At 39.5% G+C, this 21,985-nt stretch overlaps 1 protein-coding gene across 1 annotated transcript in view; it reads right to left on the bottom strand.

Annotated features, from left to right (window-relative positions):
• Positions 1 to 9,777: 9,777 nt before the first annotated feature.
• Positions 9,778 to 21,985, bottom strand: part of LOC135082189 (clathrin heavy chain) — a 44,656-nt gene continuing 32,448 nt past the window's right edge. The window contains exons 22-29 of the mRNA XM_063976959.1: positions 17,780 to 17,947; positions 16,559 to 16,708; positions 15,784 to 16,026; positions 14,801 to 14,915; positions 14,293 to 14,459; positions 13,768 to 13,854; positions 13,273 to 13,399; positions 9,778 to 12,611 (exon numbers count right to left, since the gene is read on the bottom strand). Of these exons, the coding sequence (XP_063833029.1) occupies positions 12,511 to 12,611; positions 13,273 to 13,399; positions 13,768 to 13,854; positions 14,293 to 14,459; positions 14,801 to 14,915; positions 15,784 to 16,026; positions 16,559 to 16,708; positions 17,780 to 17,947 (1,158 nt within the window). The 3' untranslated portion in view covers positions 9,778 to 12,510. The remainder of the gene's footprint in view (positions 12,612 to 13,272; positions 13,400 to 13,767; positions 13,855 to 14,292; positions 14,460 to 14,800; positions 14,916 to 15,783; positions 16,027 to 16,558; positions 16,709 to 17,779; positions 17,948 to 21,985) is intronic.

Genomic DNA, 21,985 nt, shown 5'->3' with positions numbered 1-21,985 from the left:
CTAAGATAAAAATGTTATGGCCAATAAATAGGAGCACTCATACCGCACGCTTTAAGAAAACGTCAACATGTTTATTTCAGAAAATAAAGCCTTTCCACTTCTTTTTATAGTATTGAAAAATTGTTAAGAATATGTTAAAACTATTAACAAATTCAGAAATTCCTTGCACGTCCCGTTCCAAAGTTATGACGATTATTTAGGATCACTCACACCGCACACGGGCCGTATGAGTGCTCTTCAAAATAATGACTTTTTATTAATAAATACGTTTTATTTCTGTTGGGAAATGTGTGCAAACTGACGAGCGAATTTGTTAAAGAATAAGTGTGACAAAACTTAAAAGCTGAAGGAATAAATTAACCTTTATTCTTTCCTCCAATATGCCGTGTGAGTGATCCTTACTTTTACCTCTATCTGCTCATATGTAGTTCGTAGGCAGACTGAGATAGTATCTAAAATTGTTAATTGTTTTTAACAATTATTTGGCATATATTTTGCTTTTATTAAGGTCATAATTTAAGAAATATCAGGCTTAGATGATTCCTAAAGGAAAATGTTGATTAGGGTACATATGATTTTTTATTTTGTGAGACTGTTCCGATTCGTCAGACGTGACAATGCAAAACCAATGCAATCTAATATGTAGTAGGTTTAGGGGCCTCCGCTAAAACTCGCGGGGGGCGTCCGTCGCCGCGGTCGGCAGTAGCGCGAGTTTTAGTGGTTTACCCCTACATCTTGAATGATAGAAATAAAGAAACATTACAATTGTTTATAGGATTGAATTCAAATTTGACTTGTAATATGAATTGAGAAAGATACTCACGGTTTTATTTAAATAAATTACAAATTTCTCAACAAAACTGTTTTTTTTGGTTGGACTATAAAATACAATAAAATAATATTATTAAATCTCACATGTAAACTTCTGATGAATCGAAACAGTCTCTCAAAATAAAAAATCATACGTACCCTAATCACCATTTTCCTTTAGGAATCATCTAAGCCTGATATTTCTTAAATTATGACCTTAATAAAAGCAAAATATATGCCAAATACCTAATTGTTAAAAACAATTAACAATTTTAGATACTATCTCAGTCTGCCTACGAACTACATATGAGCAGATAGAGGTAAAAGTAAGGATCACTCACACGGCATATTGGAGGAAAGCAGTGGCGGATTTACCAATAGGCCAAGTAGGCCAGTGCCTAGGGCGGCAGATTTAGAGGGGCGGCAAATTTAGCAATTTTTTTTTTACAGGAAAAAAATAATAATTATACGTATACCTACACAATCCATATGTAAAATAAACGATTAATAAACGCACTGATATACAGGGTGGAATTTTGTAATGCCACCTGGAGGGAAAGTACTCTTAATATTGTAGATAGAAAAAAATTCTCAAAGAAAACATTCCTTTATTTTTGTAAAGAAATAGAACTGCATTCAAACATTTCCAAAAATGTGCTTGCTACATCCGGGAAACGAACCAACTAAAATCTGTTAAAAATTATACCCTGTATTTTTATTGCATCGATCGTTAGGGTTAAGTATAAGGATGAAATCTCTCTAACAAACTTGATAAATCAAATGAAAGGAAAACCATGAAATCTTAAATTATCTTAATTATTTACAGAAAATTGTATGGTATGGTAGTGAATTCTCGAAAATTTTTCGAAAATCTATGAATGCCGTTCTCTTTCTTTTCAAAAATAAAGGAATGTTTTCTTTCAGTATAATTTTCTATCTACAGTATTAAGAGTACTTTCCCTCCAGGTGGCATTACAAAATTCCACCCTGTATACTTAGGTAGGTACTTATGTGATCATGAATTTTAAAATATTCCAATAGCGTTTCAATAAAAATAAAATAAAAAACTCTTAAGTAACACAGGATCTTCGGAGCCTAGCACGAGCACCATCTCTCCACAACTTCGTGTATATTGTTTTACAGGGTAGCCCAGAAGAAAATTCACTTTTGAAAATTCAAGGAAACGAAAACTGTAAATTTTTGTAGAACTTAAGCTATTGCAATTTAAAGGTAGTGCAATTTATTTTAAAATTTACAATCTTTTATAAATTTTATCGTACATGTGATTTGTTGCATTGAAAGGATGATTAATTTTTGAGAGCGCTATACTGGTAGGCTGAAAAGCATTTTGATTTCAAAGTTGCAAGATTTGCAAGGTTATGACCGGAGCACTTGGTTTCATCAAGATGGGGCTACGTGTCACACTTCAACTGAGAGCATTTAGATGGTAAGAGACATGTTCCCGCAAAAAAATAATTTCAGGCAGGGGTGACATCTCCTGGTCACCAGGAAGCCCTGATCTCATTCCAGAAAATTATTTTTTGTGGGTGTTACATTAAGAATAGAGTATACTTTTATAATCCAACAACCATGCAGCAACTGAAGCTGAGCATTCAGCAAAAAATTGAAAATAGGTTTCAAAGTAATTCTGACGAACGCATTCCAAGATTTTGATGTACATATTATTATGTTGATCGAATGTTGTAAGCGTCAAGGAAATCTCCTGGGCGATGTAATTTAATAAAGGTAAATTTAAAAATAAATTGCATTAAATTTTCTTTAAATTGCAATAGTTAAAGTTCTATAAAAATGTAGGTACAGTTTTCGTTTCCTTGAATTTTCAAAAGATAATTTTCTTCTGTGCCACCCTGTATTACCAAGCCTTGGTCTTTCTGTTTACCTTTAAGTAGTTCTTAGCTAATTATACTGGATATAGCACTTCGCATGGCTCTGTGCACACCGGTGACAAATTGTTCAGGTGAGAAGCTTTTCTTGCTTAAAACGGGTTTAAAACTATCTACGATCTTCTTTAAGTCTAGAAAAGCTTATAGGCCAGTAGAATTAAACACAAAAATGAATTAAATCGGAAATAATTCCTACTAAAGATTTTAGTGCTTTAATGGCTTCATTAGTTGCCCATAAAGACTCTCCTAGGTTTTCGACTTCGACGGAGTTGTGCTTAAGGGGTGGGGGCCCCCGAAAGGGGCGCTTTTTCGGTTTTCCGGTTATACCGCGTAAAGGACTGACCCTATCGAAAAGTGGCCTTCCTGACGGTTGAAGGGCATTTAATCCTGCATTAAATAAGACCAAATTCATGTTTTGAACAAACCGTTCTCGTGCAAATGTTCGGCAAAGTAGAAAATATGTGTATAATTAATGACCCTCTCCACGTCCAATGGCTCGTTACCCGCAGGCTTCCAAATCTTGAAAAGGAGCACCTCAACCAGTGTAACCCTATCAAGGCTTACGAGCTGGATGCGCCTATCCTTGTTCGTCCCAGCCGTACCTTAACTGCGGTTGCTGCACCTCTTCCTGGCACTCACCTGAACGACTCTGTGTTACCTACTGTGGCTGCCCCTCTTCCTTGTATCCTCCTGCAGGACTACGTTGCCTAGCCGTATGCCTGGTCTAAGGTTCGACGCCAAAAATCAACAACAACAAGTTCATATTAAAACGCTGAAGAGTTTTTTGTTTGTTTGTTTGAACGCGCTAATCTCAAGAATTACTAGTTTGATTGAAATAAATATTTTTGTGTTGAATAGCTTATAAATTGAGGAAGGCTATAGGATATATACAATTACTCTACGACTAATAGAGGCGAAGCAGTAAAGAAAAATGTTGCAAGCACTGAAAATAGTATTTAAACTATTTTCACGCGTACGAAGTTGATTTTGTGGCGTCGAACCTTGGACCAGGCATATGGCTAAGCAATGCAATCGTACAGGAGGGTACAAGGAAGAGGGGCAGCCACATTAGGTAACACAGAGTCGTTCAGGAGAGTGCCAGGAAGAGGTGCATCAACCGCAGTTAAGGAACGGCTGGGACGAACAAGGATAAGCGAATCCAACTCGTGAGCCTTGACAGGGATGCGCTGGTTAAGGCGACCCTTTACAAGGCTTGGGAGCCTACGAGTAACGAGCCATTGGACGTGGAGAGGGTCATTAATTATACACATATTTTCTACTTTGCCGAACATTTGCACGAGAACGGTTTGTCCAAAACATATGAATTTGGTCTTATTTAATGCAAGATTAAATGCTCTTCAACCGTCAGGAAGACCACTTTTCGATAGGGTAAGTCCTTTACGCAGTATAACCGGAAAACCTAAAAAGCGGCCTTTTCGGGGGCTTAATGGGCAACCAATGAAGCCATTAAAGCAATAAAATCTTTTGTAGGAATTATTTCCGATTTAAAATCTAATTCTTCTGGCCTATTAATGCTTTATCTCTTTTGTGCATAGAGTCAGAACTTATGAAAAAGATTTCATACGTCGATATAATTAATGATTTTGCAAATTTAAAATCTCGCAAGAAAATAATATAGAAATTGTTTGTATTGTTTTTAAACTGTTAAGTACAATAAAAAATATTTACCAAAAACAATGTTTACTGACCACACATTTTTAAGTCATGCCTTTGCCCACCTTAGGATTAGTACATACTGCTGTTTTTAGGTCAACATTAAACTCTTCATTACATAGCGGGTTGCTATAAATAATCTAGTAACTGACAGAAATATCATTAAGAGCGTTTACGTCTAGCGTGGCATGTCAAGTTTAGGTAATTTCGATGCTATTTTTATTCACACTAAAATAATTGTGACTGTGTGCGTGTTCTCACGCTCTATAGTCAAACCAAAATACTTTGATCCACCATCGTAAAAGTGTGCCAGGCTGTCAAATGACAGCTCAAGGAAACTATAAAATCTTCAAATCTTCCAACACCGACTCCATAATTATAAATCATGGTATACATTAGTCCTAATAAATAATAAATACGTAAATTCTTTATCAAATAGTAAATTATCAAAGGTTTTTTTACTATTTTGAGAATATTTTGTACAGCCTATGTTCAGCAGAAAAAAAAATGAATTTTAATGGTGAGAGATTTTTTCAATTCGGTTCTATTCAAAACAAACTTTTCCTGTTAACTATTCTTTTTTTATCCGGAAAATGCATAACATTTCATACCCACCAGCTGCGGGGGCAGGTAGTTGTTTATGTGGGGTTCTTCCTACCAGAAGGTGGGTAGCCCACTAAAAACCTAACTGTTTCTGCCATGATCCATATGAGTGATATGATGGAACGCGGGACATCGCCATTGGCTGTTGCCTGTAGCATTCGTCCTTAGCCGCCACCAGACACCTCCATGTCTAGCGACCGAGGCCTGTTAGGAAGGGACAGTTGGAGACCATAAGCTGTCCTCTTGCGCCCAGGGTGTCGGCGGCGGATAACCGGAGTGTCGGCTGAGGCCTCTCGCTCCCCCTTTTCACTGCTTCTTTCTGTGAAAGAACACTTTCACAGAAAGTAAGCACACTATACAATCAGATTACACCGGTCAACAAAAAAAAATTTTTTTTTTGCGCATGGATTTTACTTATTATATTCTGATTATATAAGCAAATTTATATAAAAAAGTGCGATTACAAATCGAAAATATTTGCTTTTTAAAGAGTTATAGCGATTTGAATTTTCCATCTTCATAGTAGAATGTCTCTAAAGATGCACATCACATTCTAATTGGGATATATTTATAGATAATTATGGGGGCTTATTCGCAAGAACAAGAGGCACGCTTTCATCAAAATATAGTGGGATTTAAGAGACGACGTTACCAAGGCCAGTAAACTGTAAGCATGATAGGGTTAAATTTTTATGAGAAAAATCTTCTATGGAACATGACAGGAAATTAGAACTTTTCATTTTTAATAAATATTTGGACTCTATTTTAAATTTTCTCTTGTGAGAATGAATCTTAAATGGATGTTTGGTGTGTTTTAATAATTAGAAAGAATGAAAGAAAGAAATAAAAAAATATATTTGGCAACAAATAAAATCATCTCTATGTTCATGTTTCATACATTCATTGATATGAATTTTTCTATTTTTTACACATAAAAGCAAATTCAGAAATTTTTTTTGTTGTTATTCTTATTTCTAGGTATTAAAGCAATAAAAATAAGCTATGCATAATCCGTGCGCAAAAATGCTGTAGACAGTTGTTATTTGTCTCATAAGAATATCTATATATATAAAAATGAAACCCGTTTCGCGTTGTCACGGCATCACGTGTGAACGGCTGAACCGATTTCGATAATTCTTTTTTTTAAATGTTTGTGGAAGTCCAAGGATGGTTCTTACGGAAAAAAATATTAAGAAAATCTCTACGCTAAGGCGGTACGAAGTTCGCCGGGTCAGCTAGTATTTTATACTAATGTAGATATTGTTTCCGAAAGCGAGCGGGTTCATTCCGTACCTGTACGCTTCATGCGTTCTCTAGCAAAAGCTGAAAATCAGTGTTCTGCCCTTTTGAGGGTAGTGTTTATACTGAGCTCTTTGCAACTATTTGAAACGCTAGTCATCTTTATCTTCTGTTGTTTTGTCACTTTTGTTATGTTGCAACTGTTGAAATTATTACTAAGCTGTGTAACAAAATACCAGTGGTGTCACCTAGTGTGTTTCTTGACTAACTAACTTTATTTCGATATTGAATTGAATTTCAATAGCAACTATACATAATGTGTGTGTTAAAAGCATTAAAAAAAGTGTGTGTTACAACAAATAAACAATTTATCTATCTATCTCACGCCTCTTCCCGATTGGTAGGGAGAGGTCATTTCCAACCGCCGCTCGTTCGCTTAGGCTGGGCACTGTTGGAGCGTGTCAGTCTGCTGCGGTGACTCACGTGCCAAGACTGCAGTGTTAACTGACAACCATCTACAGGCTCTCGGCCTATACGGTGGAGGAATGGCCCGAAGCACCCATGGCCCGGTAGAACCTGGGTCGCCCTATGTGTGAGGCGATCATGCCGTCGCACCCACTCCTCTAATACAGGCAGAACTGCCTCTATGGTGCGACGTAAAATTTGGCTGACGGCCGGGCGTACCCTTCTGCACTCTAGGGCCTAGATCCTCAAGCCTCTACCTTTTGGTTTCCACCTCTCGTGGTGCACGTACACGTACTTACATTTCCCCTTGGGACTTATGGTCACCTCGCAACTGGCGTCTATTCTCGGTTGTCGACACTAGCTTTGTCGCCACTGAGGATAAATGGCATAAATAATATCGATTGTCACCAGTGGTGACAGTGCGACACATACTTTCCCAGTTGTAGCTACAGGCTTTCTCACAACTTATGACAAATTAGAAAAATACATCCCAATTATGCCTAGTGGGGACGTACACAAATATTGACGCAAATGTCATCGTGCATGACATACGTAAAGTAAAAGTCAAGTAAGACCAGATGAATACAAATATTATTAATTTTATTTTGAACTAGCGGCCGCCCGCGACTTCGTACGCGTGGACCTCGTTTTACTCCTTAGTTCGTAAAATCTGTTGTTTGATATCATGTTGATAGATGGCGTTTCACGGCTTCCCCCGCATGAATATTTACGAACGTCAAAAACAGTAGTTTGTCCAGCGCTGTAGATTTTAACCAATGACGATAGATTGCGCTTTTTAGACACGTCTTATTTATTTGTTGAAATTTATTTGTCACATATCGTCATAAATTATAGCCTATATGTTAATCTGGGTTATAAACAATAATACTGTAAAGTTTCAACTAAATCCGTTCAGTAGTTTTTGAGTGAAAGAGTAACAAACATCCAGACATCCAAACTTTCGCATTTATAATATTAGTTATAGTTATAATATTAGTAGGATATGAAGTAGGATTGTTATACGTCGCCACTAATGACAATAATTTTTTTCTCATTTATCCTCAGTAGGGACATAGTCAGTGTCCACAACCGGGAATAGACGGACTGCGGATACTATGCGGTATCCACGAATTACCTCAGCCTGTGCCTCAGTGATATTATGCGTTGCGCTTTTTTCAACAGTAGGATGCTCCACGACTACACAGCACTGTGCCATACTCGAGCCCCATATAGGACCATATAACACGCGACGCAAAAGTATAGTCAGCGACTCAGTGCGGCCGGGCCTCCGTGATTAGGCATCAACCGGCTTAGTGCGCCGGCGGTAGCCAAAAGCTTAGGGGTGAGACGATTCAAGTGGCCGTCAAATGACCAATGTCCAACTAACTACAATCCGAGGTACCCACCGCAAAGATTTTCCGACTGTAATATGTTGTGTATGTTCCCCCTACAACTAGGTGGTGGGACCCTGCTGGCAGAGCATTTCTAGTAACTATTCTGTAACCACCTATTTATGGCAAATAAATTATTAGTATTATTCCTCTTTATAATATTAGTATACATACATACATAACTTGCTGTTCCAAATTTTCGTCATTCGTTTTCGTTTCATCGCTAAAAATAACTTAATTTTATTTTCATTACGTCTGAAATATAATTTGTTGTAAAAATAGACTGTAATGAAAAATAACAATAAAATATTTTAATTACCACGTGATCGCAAAATCTACCACCAAGAATTTGCGGATACACTATAAAAGTCCAGCTACCTGTCAAAGATCAACGTACGCGTGACACATGTCAGCAGAGCACCGAGCGACGTGACCTCACTCTGGAACGCCTCGAGGCGGACTGAATTTGAACGATTCGTGCGCGGCGTTTATAGTACTTTTCAAATACTCATAGAAAAAAAATTACAATGAATTATTTTAAATTTCAAAGTAAATATTTTAGATAAGATATTCTTCTATTATATTAAGCTATTTTTGTGTTGAATAAAGGAAGAAAATTGGTAAAAAAATCACTTTGATTTTCGGGTATTTCACGTTCTTTTAATTTGTGATTTCTTATTGTAAAATGCTTAATCTAAAAATTTTCTCAGATAACTATTTGCCCAAGGATCTATGCTATAGGATATAAATGTTTGTTAAATCGTTTTCACAGTATTTTTATAAAAATTTCAGCTTGTAAACTAACGCTAAAGTGGAAATTTACAAAACCTGTGTGGACTTATCTTGATAGAATTCTTAAATACTAAACTAATCGCAATATTTTCTCAATTAACTATTTAGACGACGAAATTGCCTAACTATTTATGCCTATAACATATTTGTAATATTACTGGTTAATGATTGTAACGAGTTGAAAAAGTACTGTTTTTGCGCCAAACGGCGTAAACGCTCTTAAGTTCACAATCATAATAATAACGGGATTAAACTAACATATTGAATTTCAAAAGTCAGTAGGTAGGGGCGGCAAAAATTGAATGGCCTACTAGCGGCAAATTTGTAAATCCGCCACTGGAGGAAAGAATAAAGGTTAATTTCTTCCTTCAGCTTTTAAGTTTTGTCACACTTATTCTTTAACAAATTCGCTCGTCAGTTTGCACACATTTCCCAACAGAAATAAAACGTATTTATTAATAAAAAGTGATTATTTTGAAGAGCACTCATACGGCCCGTGTGCGGTGTGAGTGATCCTAAATAATCGTCATAACTTTGGAACGGGACGTGCAAGGAATTTCTGAATTTGTTAATAGTTTTAACATATTCTTAACAATTTTTCAATACTATAAAAAGAAGTGGAAAGGCTTTATTTTCTGAAATAAACATGTTGACGTTTTCTTAAAGCGTGCGGTATGAGTGCTCCTATTTATTGGCCATAACATTTTTATCTTAGGTTTAACAAATTTTTAAACTTCATCGCAATGTTTTAACATATTTTAAGTAAAACTTCCTCGATTTTTGTTAAGATTGAAGCAAGGATCACTCAATCCACATGCACATCAGAGTTTTGGGTTTTTTATTCTACTCAAGTCTTGTATGAGATCCATTTGGTAAGGATGGGTAAAGAAAAATACAGATTCATTTATTCATATAATATATTCTTACTATAATTAAATTCAGGAAAACAGTATCATACATGAATAAATACAATGCTAATAAACAATGAACTTTTCTTCAATTAAGTTAATAATTTGTTTTATTATAAAGAAATATAAATGAATTATAACAATATTATTGATCATAAATTTTTATGATAGGAATGATTTGAATGAACCATTAACATTGATGATTAATTTATTAGTGCACTCTCACTGTAAAATTACAGACCGTAACTTTACGCGGAGTTTGTGAATCTACTTGACGCTATAGAGTACTTCTGGGGACCTGCGATCGTCACGAATAAAAATAGAATCTACAAAAGTATTGTTAAACGAATAATTAAAAATAACGGCACCCAGAAACGCTCTGCGGCTAAAATACGACTCTTACATTAATTATCTAGTGAAGGCATCAATCAAAGTGTGATTCAATACATAACGCAACTAAAGCAACACGCGTGATGGTACAAGTCTCGCACACGCTCGCAAACATTACTCCAAATAATAACATCGTTACCGCTAACTATTCCACCTAAGCTAAACCTAAACGTATCTAGAAAATATTCATTTATATAAAGTAAACTCGAATAATCCGGTGTTATACTTTCAATTAATTTCAGCTGGCCCGTGGATGTCTACGGTTAAGAAACATTATATACATAAAATAGTTAACATCTGAAATTTATACATTTAATTAGTCGTTGATTTGTATTACATGCAATACACGTCGGAACACGCAGGTGAGTAACATAAAACTGCAATATTGCACTGTCTGACGGAACAGCCGGACTGGCAGAGGCCTGCTCATTATAAGGGATTTAGTATAAAAATAAATATTTGATCCACGATAAGTAATAATTTGGGAATACAAAATAATATAATTATGCCTGATTATAAAATAACAATGATAATAGATGACGTCATTCGACCACTAATGTACACGAACATAATATTAATGATCTATTACTTCACTATGCACCTAGTGGCAGATTAAACGTCCAACGGCGAATTTATAATTTGGTCACAGCTGATCGAATAAATTTTAAATTGCGAGTGAGAAGATAAATATACTCGCGAACGATACAATATTTCAATCGATAACGTTAATAACACTTTTTAAACTATTTCAATTCGATATACAGAAATCTATTAGGTTGATGCGCTCAGAAGATTACCTTTATAAATTTAACTGCACATGTTAATATAACGATCGGAACATGCGAGCACATAGACTAACTACGTAAAGCAAAGAGACCCATCTGTGCGGCCGAGTTATCTATTTAATTTTAGCTACTTAAGTGTGAGTTCGGCGCAGAGCTCGTGTCGCGACGCGGCAGACTGGCGCGGCCGCCGCATGGACGGGATCTCTTCGACGTAAAGCTGTGACATAATTTCAATTTATCTATATAAGACCGCTCTCGGTACCGACAAAAATAAAGCACTTTACTCACGAGAGCTACTCGGCAATCGATATATCAATATAATTTGTACAGGCTAACGATTCAATTTCGTACTATAACATCGGCCGAATCGACTAAATCTACGTAAAGTGTATGGCCTCTATGCACTTCCGACTTAACTATAATACTTTTCTTTACAAAGGGGACGCGAGAATTGAATACTACAACTTTAGGCCTCGAGACGAGAAGGTACTTCGTAAATGTTGACGATCGGAGATCGTTCGGTCGCGCTCGGACATCGCAAGTGCATAGAGAACGAATCCGTTGCTGCAAGGAGTCGCCGACGCTCCTACGAGGCTACGCCCACAACGGTAGTAGTAGTATCTATTAACGTCGGTCGATCAAACAGCACCTACCAGACGACTACGGCGTGGACGTATCCAAAGGGTAATAAATAATAAACAACCATTCTGCCGCCAGGGGGGTTATATCTGTATAGCTTGGTATTCGCCGTCGAATGCTTGCAGAGTAATGCAACTTGTTCCTAATAAAGTTTAATCACATTGGTCGTTGGTTTTTCCGCGTGATTGTGGCACAGCTGTTATTGTAGACAATGCAATAATATTTCGAGTTTTTCGACACTTCAAACACGCAGCATCCTTGTTACATATGAAACAAGTATGCCAGCCGTCATGTCGGTCTCATTTCATGTGCCGTGATTGACATTTTCAAGGCATCGTTAGTGCAATGCTGGGCCACAATGTTCCACAGTCCTGTACTCGTAGAATGCGTTATATTGATGTACTATTGTTAGCTTATGTGTCATAAGATTTTAAACTTTCGCGTTCCATTTCAACTAAAATAGTAAGACACGGGTCTTAAAATAAACGTCGCGTTATCTTACTATTTTTGTTAGCTTATGTGTTTTAGGATTTATACTTTCGCGTTCCATTTCAACTAAAAAATAAGACACGGGTCTTAAAACAAACGTCGCTTTATCTTAACTATTTTAGCTTTGTTGTTTTCTGTTCTAGACCAATGTCGTGTTCTCTTCATCGCGTCCGTATCCGTTAAGCTAGCACCCATAACACAAGCATATTAATTGCTAACTTTGGGGCTAGATGGCGCTGTGTGAGATTGTCCAAAGATATTTATTTATTTTTATTATCTCCGCAAGCGTTCGACGGCGGTTGTGTAGGGGCGGCAGGGCGACAGTTCGGCAGGGCGACAGTTCGGCAGGGCGACGGTTCGGCAGGGCGCCGGTTCAGTAGGGCGCGCGGCGCGAGCGAGGCGCGGGCGCGGCGCGCGGGCCCTACATGCCGTAGCCGTGGTAGGGCGCGGGCGAGGGCGCCTGCGCGGCGTACGCGTAGGGCGACGCTTGCGCCGGCACGCCGGGGTATGCCATCGATGGTCCTGGAGAAACATTTACGTTATGAAAGAGGTACTTAGATCTAGCGCATTACTCAATCAGTGCCGGAGATATGTGAGAGGCACGCGATGGTGTTTTTGTTACATCAAATGTCGGCAAGACTTCAGTATGCTCTGTCACGTCATATGTCAAAATCACCCTTCTCATGTCCCATACCTCAAACACTGACTGAGTTAGAGTAAACCTAGAATAAAACAATCCCGGCAGTTGTATTTAATTTCAGATATTTAGTGACCGACATAGCTCGCAGAATTGCTAAAATCAAGTGGCAGTGGGCGGGGCATATAGCTCGTAGAGACGATGGCCGTTGCGCAGAAAAGTTCTCGAGTGGCGACCACGGGCTGGAAGACGTAGCGTGGGCAGGCCTCCTACTAGGTGGACCGACGATCTGGTAAAGGTCGCAGGAAGAGCCTGGATGCCGGCAGACAACAACTGACATTTCAATCCGGACGGATGCGCGAGCATGCGTCGAAAACCGGCCGGCTCAGAGCGTATTCCACCGGATACGCGCACAGACGCGCCCATTCCACCGCATTTTTGGCCGAACGGACGCTGCGCTGCGCGCCGACTCGTGCCGGTCAATGTGAATACTGCCTTAAACTGCAAATATAATAACCGATCATATAATATAATGGCAACACTCACCCGCGGTGAGCATGAGCTGCGGCTCCATGATCATGGCGGGCTTGGCCTCGTGCTCGGCGCTTTCAGTGCTGCGTTTCGCGTCCGCCTCCTCAAGCTTCTCTACCTTCGTCGTCAGCTCACGCACCGTCTACAGGCAATAATCATTGTATTAAAGAGAAGGAATACTTATTAGACTGTACCTGAGACTTTACGGCCAAAAAATATTGACAATGAAGGTTTTCGCGAATGAAAAATCCGCCAGATGGCAATACGTAGACGCGAGGTCCAAATGCTGCATGATTGGTTATTTTTGACATGACATTGACAGATATGTCAAAATCCACCAATCACGCAGCAGTCAAACCTCACATCCACGTCCCGCCATCTAGCGAATCTTTCATTCGCGAAAACCCTCATTGAGGTTAAAATGTGGGCATTTAAGAGTATAAACTGAAAATTTTGTGTTGCAGAAAGGTGACTATTTTATAACGTAGTAGTTGTAGAAGCAATTATTACCTGAATGAGGAAAGGCATAGCGAAGTCCATGATGTTATGTCTCCACGCGAGCTCGATAACAACATCGGGTTTCAGGAGGTCATAACACTGAAATTAAAATAGACATTATTGTAGTTTACACAGAGTAGCACCACTAGCACCTGTAAAAGGTGATGTGACTTGTCACATCACCTTTTACATTGATATTCACATAGGTACTTGTACCTATGTGAACATCAGGCAGGCGTCGGAAGTGTAAGCCAAATCCTTCATAGTCTCTTATAAATTAGACAGTCGTGATCCTGCAATGGAGACTAAGGACCTTATGACACAAAGTTGAAATTCTGATATGTAATATGCAACTGCTATGGAGAATAAAATTACCGCTAAATTATCTATTTGCTTCTGGTATGTTATACGCAGTGGAGACTAAATGGCCTGATGATACTTCAAGCAAATTCTCAATTTGCCTGTGCTAAGTTAGATGGTCGTGTTCCTGCAATAGAAACTAAAGGAGCTGATTGATCATCATCATAAATAGTATACCTGGTAGAGGCAGGCGGAGAAGCACTCGTAGTTGTCTCGCTCCAGGAACCAGTTAAGCAGCTCCTCGGCCACCTCGGGCTGGCGCGACTCCGACGCGTACTCCATGGCGTCCGCGTATAAGGCGTCCTTCTTGCACAGTTCCACGCTCTGCTTCCATCTGTTGTTGCCTGTAACGAGTAAGATTTAAATCAGAATGGACTGTAATTTGATACTTATTAGGCTCAATTCACAATGCATTGCAGCGACGCGGCGAACGATTGTAATGATAAGGCATTTTAAACTTTAGTGCAACGTCAAACGAAATGAAAGAGAGATTGGAGCCTCGTGTCGTGTAGAATCTCTGCTGCTTTGTCCGTTACCATTTCATTTGACATTGATATTGAGATCATTTAGATAGCAGCTATTTCTTTCCATCAATCTGTTTGATCAAGTTTTCCCAACGAAAACTTAAGTAAGTTTCGCTCACTCACTCTTCAACCAAGACATCCGTCATCTTCCGTCAGCTTACCTTTGTACAGGTATGCGGCGATTCTTCTGAATTCGGTAAGTTCGTGCTTCTCCAATTGTTGCGCCAGCGCAATAGTGTCGAAGTTGTCGAATGCGTCTATCGATGTTCTTAGTCCCTGCAAAGACAACCGTGAAAACATTGGGTAAGCAAAAAAAAATTATACACTTAAGATATTTTGCTATCATTTTTGACTATTACTTGTTCAATGTTGCAAACTTAAAAATTGGCTGTCAAGTAACTTTTCTCCTTCTTTTTCTATAGCAATGACAACTTTTATAACGTCTAAGGCAACTAGCCTTTTATTGCCTACGTCATGAACCCGGTCGTCCTACTCATTGATGAGCAGCGAGTTGAGCGCTTTAATTTATGTTATTTTAGGACTAATTGTTGCTTGTGTAGTGTTGCCAACTTAAAAATTGGCCGTCAATTAATTTAGCACCCTTTTCTTGTCTGTTATGAGCATGATTTTGGTATTGGAAACTTTTAAAACAGTTAAGAACCCTAGGATTCCGTGGAGGGTAGTTGAACGGGAAGCATGGTCGATCTGTTTTAATGGTTTCAATTTATTATTTAATGGACTTTAGTGTACAAATTTGGTGTTATTTTGTGTTCTAAAGTGCAGTGAAGTGATAAATTATAAAAAACATTGAAATACTTCGAATTTGAGCGCGCATCGAGTGTCGAGTGGGTTGTCGTATGAACAACCCGCTTTGGACCCGGTGGCGTCTTGAAACCTGCTTACGGGCATACTTAACTCCACAGAATCCATGAAAAATCAATAGAACTGAAACACCCACGTTCTATTGATAACTATGTCAATTATTTTTCACTCGACATTGGCAGAAATAAACCTCCCAGAGAGGTTTGGTTGCCATTAAAAAAAAAGAACCCTATTTATTTTTTTGCACAAAAGCCTCTTTATGCTGCAATTTTTGGGCACTTGTTTTTTTTACCAGGGCTTAGCCACTAGCTACGTCACTTACCTGGTAGTCCTCCTCGTCGATGAGCAGCGAGTTGAGCGCCTCGTTGACGGCCTTGTTGTTGAGGCTCTGCACGGAGCGCAGGTACGCCTTGACCAGCTGCAGGTGCCCGGCCTTGGTGAAGAAGCTGACGGCGCGCGTGTGGTCCATACGCGGCGCTAACACTAGGAGCAGGTCGTTCAGGAGGAGCGGCTTGTAGTCCAGGTAGAACTGGATCGCTTTGTAGTATAGCTCCATGTTTGCGACCTGGGACGAGAGATTGTATTAGTAATCTGGGCAGGCTTCGCATGGGATATTTGAGTTCAGTTCTCTCATCTCTGTATAGTGACTGTTGTTTAGATACGACATACGTAGTACTGAAAATACTGACTGAGTTTCTTGCGCTGCTTCTTTTCAGCACTGGCCCATTTATTGTCCCGAAGCAGTGATAATACTGGGACGCGTAAAAGTGCTTTTTAAAAGCCTATTCGCAAAAATAAATGAGTTTTCTTATGAGAGTACGTAATACGTATACGTGCTCAAAGCAGTTGCTTGCAACATTGGGCATTTTATGTCTGTTGAAATGCATAAAGAATCTGACCCGAAGTTAGGGTCACCAAGACACTAATAACATCTTTCGAGTGTCGTCGTCTTGGCAGCGCTCGCACAGCGTTGATGCGGCGCTGTCTCATCATCGCCAAGACTACGACGCAAGGTTTTTTCTCGGAAACGTAACAGTGGGGTTATGAGGTTACGTTTTTTGTCCGAAAAAAAAATGCGCAATGTATAATGTACTTACTTTGGTGATGATGTCCTTGAAGTGTCCCTCGCGCCAGGCCTCGGTAGGATGCTGCATCATGGTGAGCGCGGCGTTGTCGAACTCCTCGTACTTGTCGTACAGGAACACCAGCTCCGACCACAGGTGCGCGTGCTCGGCGGCGCGGAGCACCTGGAAACGACAATAGTTTAGAAACTATAGAACTAGAAACAAAGCACTAAAGAAAAAGAAGTTTCTCGCCAGCCAGGCGAGCGGCCAAGGAGTTTGGTCGTATGCGACCTCTACAATAACAATTTCACTAGGCCGTCATTAGACAGACCTGTACATACAGTCAATATTCAGAACTCTATTACCATTTCTGCTATGTTTACAGTCAAGGTAGGGCTTTATTAGCGTCTGAGGCGGAGCTGCGGACGAATGTCCAACTAGGACAATAACTCGCGGCTCCGTTTCTTCGGGCTCTGGTGGAAACCGTCGGGTTTTAGTGGGTAGGCCCCGTCTTTACTAGGTAGGCGGGGAGATTTCCACATAACCCATTGGTCGTCCCCATCGATCAGTGGGTATGCGCAAAGCATTTCCCGTCGTAAAAAAAAGAGCCTTACCAGCGTCCATGTGCAGTATTGGATCTGCAATCGGACGCGTCACCGGGTTGCTGAAAGGGGAACGCCCTCCAACCATGGATGGTATAGATTTACTGGGCGGAAAGTAAGCGCGGCAGGTCTCATCAACTCGTAGCCCACAATCCCTCGACGACCCCCGGCTCACTTAAGCCGGGGGTCGTCGAGGGATTTGCCCGGGCCACGATGCAGGGGGAACAAATTTTAAAAGGGATCTACTCTCATCTGGAGTAGGAGCCAATCTCTTCCTTCAGCGTTCCCTCGCAGCCGGAGAGCCGTCTCCATCGACGAGTGGATATTATGTTATTTCATATTGACGATAATTATGTATGTCGAGCGGTGCATGAAACGGCGAGCTTTTATAAACGGTCGACGCCGTTTATAAAATATGGAATCATACCAATTTTTAAACGGGGGAGGGAATGGTTTTTATCGGTTCGTCGAGTGGCCTCGGTCCTGCCACAGGGACCCACCTTGGGGATGTTGACGCGCGCCCAGAACAGCTCGAGGTGCTCGCGCATCTTGGCGGGCTTGTACTTGGAGTAAAGGATGGCCAGCTCCGTGAACATGCCCCAGCAGGCTGATCAGCTCGTCGAGTGGCCTCGGGCCTGCCACAGGGACCCACCTTGGGGATGTTGACGCGCGCCCAGAACAGCTCGAGGTGCTCGCGCATCTTGGCGGGCTTGTACTTGGAGTAGAGGATGGCCAGCTCCGTGAACATGCCCATGTGCGCGCGCTCCAGCCCCAGCGCCGCCTCCAGCAGGCTGATCAGCTCGTCGAAGTGGCCTCGGTCCTGAGAGAAGATAAAACATTCATATTTAATAAGCATATGAAAAAATTTTAATTTTTATGTAATTTTTCTTCTTTGATCCATCGAATAGTTTCCGAAAGTTTAAGGCTTGGTATTTCTTCTAAAGTAGGTATTTCGCGCTGTCAAAATCTGCGCGCGCAATTCTTCGCCGAAAACAGCGCGTCAAACAGCTCCCGCCACAATTTCCAGCTACACAGTATAGAAATACGCAGTTGGTTAAGTTAGGTTGACTTCCTTCCCTTCAAGCGTCACACTCACAATTCGAAAGGGTAATTTGACGGTGTTTGGGGAATTCTAGGAATAAATACAGAGTCTCCTCATTGAGATTGAGACATTTCAATTTGAGATTTCACTTGACATTGAACACAATCTGAAATGGATTTTTCAAACACTTGTAAAAATAAAAAGTAATTAAATCAAAGGCACTAAGTAGTATTGATATCAACTTCGAAGAAAATGACTGCCAAAATTACTTTCTACCCGTTCCACACGTCTTTCATGAATTATATTAAGGTATTGTTAAACTAAATTTCAAGTAGATTGAACCAAGGAATCACTTTGTCCCATACAAACTTTGCCCCCTTTTTTCACCCCCTTCATTTCATGACCCCATTTCGGAAAATCTTTTCTTATGAGATGCCTACGTCATAAAAAGAACACACCTTCCAACTTTCAGGTCTCTACGATATCCGTCAGTCATTTAGGACAAAGCATTTTTATTAGTTGTTCAAAACTCTATCGTTCCAGGTATGTCATTGACAGGAGGGCGCTACTATCTTAATGGGTTATTCATTAGTCCCAACTTTATGCCACTTGACATTTCAGAATCGTTTGACTTTAGATACCTAAGCGATTTGATATTCGGAGTCTTTTAATGAAATCAAGTTCTGAAATAACTTGAGGTGTTGTACCCGATCAAGCTTTTCATTGCAGGACAGTTAAATAGTTTTATTATTAGTTTCTTCTCTAAGTCTTAATTTGTCAGAGTAGGTAAAGGCTCCATGAGAGCAAAATTTAGGTTTATAATAGTTTTTAATTTTTTTCTTGAAATATTTGACGCCTTGTAATCTCTTGTAATCTCTCGTTAATATAGGTCCACACAAATAAAGAATGTTTGACTTCGACTTTAATAATTATGCTCTTACATAATTATAAATAAACTAGCTTTCCGCCCGCCGCTTCGCCCTCGTGGAATTTTTTGGTTTTTATATAACCTATTACACTCAGATATAATGTGGCTTTCTATTGGTGAAAGATTTTTTAAAATCAGTTCAGTAGATCCCGAGATTACCCCTTACAATTTAACAAATATACTGTTTAACCCCCTTGGGTCAAAGTCGAATCGAGGGTGTACTAGCTTAGAAATAAAAGCCAAACTCAGTACACGACGGGTTTATTACGTCACCACAATCGGTTAGTAACAAGTAGGATGGTTAATGTGAACGGTGGTTCAAAACCTTTATATATGGGTCGCCTAAAACTTCGACACCGCGATGTAAGTCAGCACAACGCCATCTATTGACAGTCTTGCGAACTAAAATGTCTTAGAATCTACGGAATGTAACTAATTGACTGGACATTGACTTATAGACTATTCTTACATTTACCGCCCACTAAGGACAAATTGACATTTTGTCCTTCTAAATACGGAACCGCCCACTATGACCACAATGGTAAAAGTAGGACACATTATACATATTATCGCAAAAACAGTCAAATAACATTTAAAAATACCCTATTAACACATATTACAATTAACAACTTATCGCCGTATCCACCATGACTGTTCACATTAACTCTTCGAAATTAAGATTTAAAATATAATACAATTTAAAATTGTGTAAACAAAAACATCATAAAACCACATAAACCCAAACTCTTCTTAAAACAGTAAAATACAGGTAAAAGTAAATAATAATTACTTTTGTATAATTTGATAAAAATGTAAAATAAAATTGAAGTAGGTAACAAGTTCATTCATGCATGATTTTTACTAGTATGTACCTACAAAAATTTAAGATAAACAATTTCACTCAGTTACCGGCAAAATACACAATTTGTTAACAGATCGTTTGATTATAGAATTTTTGCATTTTAATGTAACTACTCTCGTAATTCCGTCACGACCGGGGTGCTCTTCGATAATTTTAGCATACAGCCAACGACATGGGGGAAGACCGTCCTCTTTGACCAACACAATATCTCCTATTTTTGGTTGAGGCGCTTGAGTTGACCATCTGTACCTGTGAAAGTATTGGTTTAAGTAATCTTGAGACCACTTTCGCCAAAATTCCTGACTCATTCTTTGTGTGTATTGCCACCTTCTGAGTGAGGTTACATTTGAGGTCTCATAATTATAGTCAGGTGCCGTGACTAAAGCCTCTCCAACTAGAAAATGACCCGGAGTTAAGACGTCTAAATTTTCTGCATCCTCATTCAGTCTTGACAAAGGCCTAGAGTTTAAACATGCCTCTACTTGTGCCAGTACCGTCGCCATCTCTTCGAAGGTTAAAGTGGACGTTCCAATCACACGTTTTAAGTGGTGTTTGACGGACTTAACTCCCGCCTCCCACAATCCCCCGAAATTAGGTGCATGTGGCGGAATGAAGTGCCAGGTCGTACAATTATTGGCTAAATTTTCGGCTATTTCTGCCAAGATGCCATCCCTTTCATCCGCAAAGAGTTTTCTTATTTCCGTGGCGGCCCCTACAAAGTTGGTACCGTTGTCGCTCCAGATATGCTCACAACGACCTCTTCTTGCCACAAACCTTTTAAATGCTTGGAGAAAGCCCTGAGCTGTGAGATCACTAACAGCTTCTACGTGAACGGCTTTCGTGGACATACATACAAAAAGGCATATATATCCTTTGTACGATTTGTGACCACGACCCCGAGCAGTACGCATTTGGATGGGCCCTGCAAAATCCACTCCACTGTGTTGGAATGGACGAGCCGGTTTTGCTCGAACTGAAGGAAGTTGGCCCATAAGCTGTTGGTATGTGCGTCCGCTGTTTTTCACACATTCAACGCACTTTCTGACGTGAGCTTTTATCAACTGCTTCGCCCCTATAATGAAATATTTATTTCTTATATAGTTAAGTGTCAGCTGTGGTCCACCGTGCAGAGTCTGATTGTGTGCATCGACAATAATCAACTTGGTCAGTGAAGAATGTTTTGCCATTATTATTGGATGCTTTTTATTTTCCCTTAAATCAGCTTCTTCCAACCTTCCTCCCACTCTTAATATATTGTTCTCGTCTAATATCGGATTCAAACTTTTTAATCTACTATTTTTCTGAATATTAACTTTCTTATTAATTGCTTCTATTTCTTTTTCAAAATGAATTTCTTGATCCTTTTTTATGCATATTTTTAGTGTTTCTCTTAATTCTTCTGATTTGAAATATCCTTTATATTGTTGATTAGACTTTGATTGTTTTAAATTTAAAAATCTTCTGCAATAAGTTAGAACTCTAATCAATTTTGTTAGTGATGAAAATTTTTCCCAAATATCAAAAATGTTTTCTTCCTTTTTTAATGTGTGTACCTTTACTGCTTCCATTTCTGTTTCTATCTCTGTAGGCTTTTTATATTCAACTTTTTTAGATCTAAGAAAACTAGGACCGCTGAACCACATGGATTGGTTTATAAGATTGGCAGGAGATACTCCTCTCGAGGCACAATCTGCGGGATTTTCGCTAGTTTTCACATGAGACCATTGATAGGGATTCATAGAGGTTAGTATTTCTGATACACGATTCGCCACAAACACTTTCCATCGACTAGGTAAACTGTTTAGCCAAGCCAAGACTATGGTCGAATCGGTCCACGCATGTACGTTCGAGCTCTCTATTTTCAATACTCTACCGACATCTATCAGCAGTCTCGTAAGTTCCACAGCACCACAGAGTTCCAATCGTGGAATAGAAACTTGCTTGATTGGAGCTACCTTAGATTTTGCAGCAATCAAGGTTACATGCACTTTACCGTCAGAATCTATGATGCGAAGATACACCACCG

Source organism: Ostrinia nubilalis, chromosome 21, assembly GCF_963855985.1.
Source record: "Ostrinia nubilalis chromosome 21, ilOstNubi1.1, whole genome shotgun sequence".
Taxonomy (NCBI): domain Eukaryota; kingdom Metazoa; phylum Arthropoda; class Insecta; order Lepidoptera; family Crambidae; genus Ostrinia; species Ostrinia nubilalis.
Note: the sequence above shows the minus strand (reverse complement) of the source record. Positions and strands in the feature narration are given on the sequence as shown.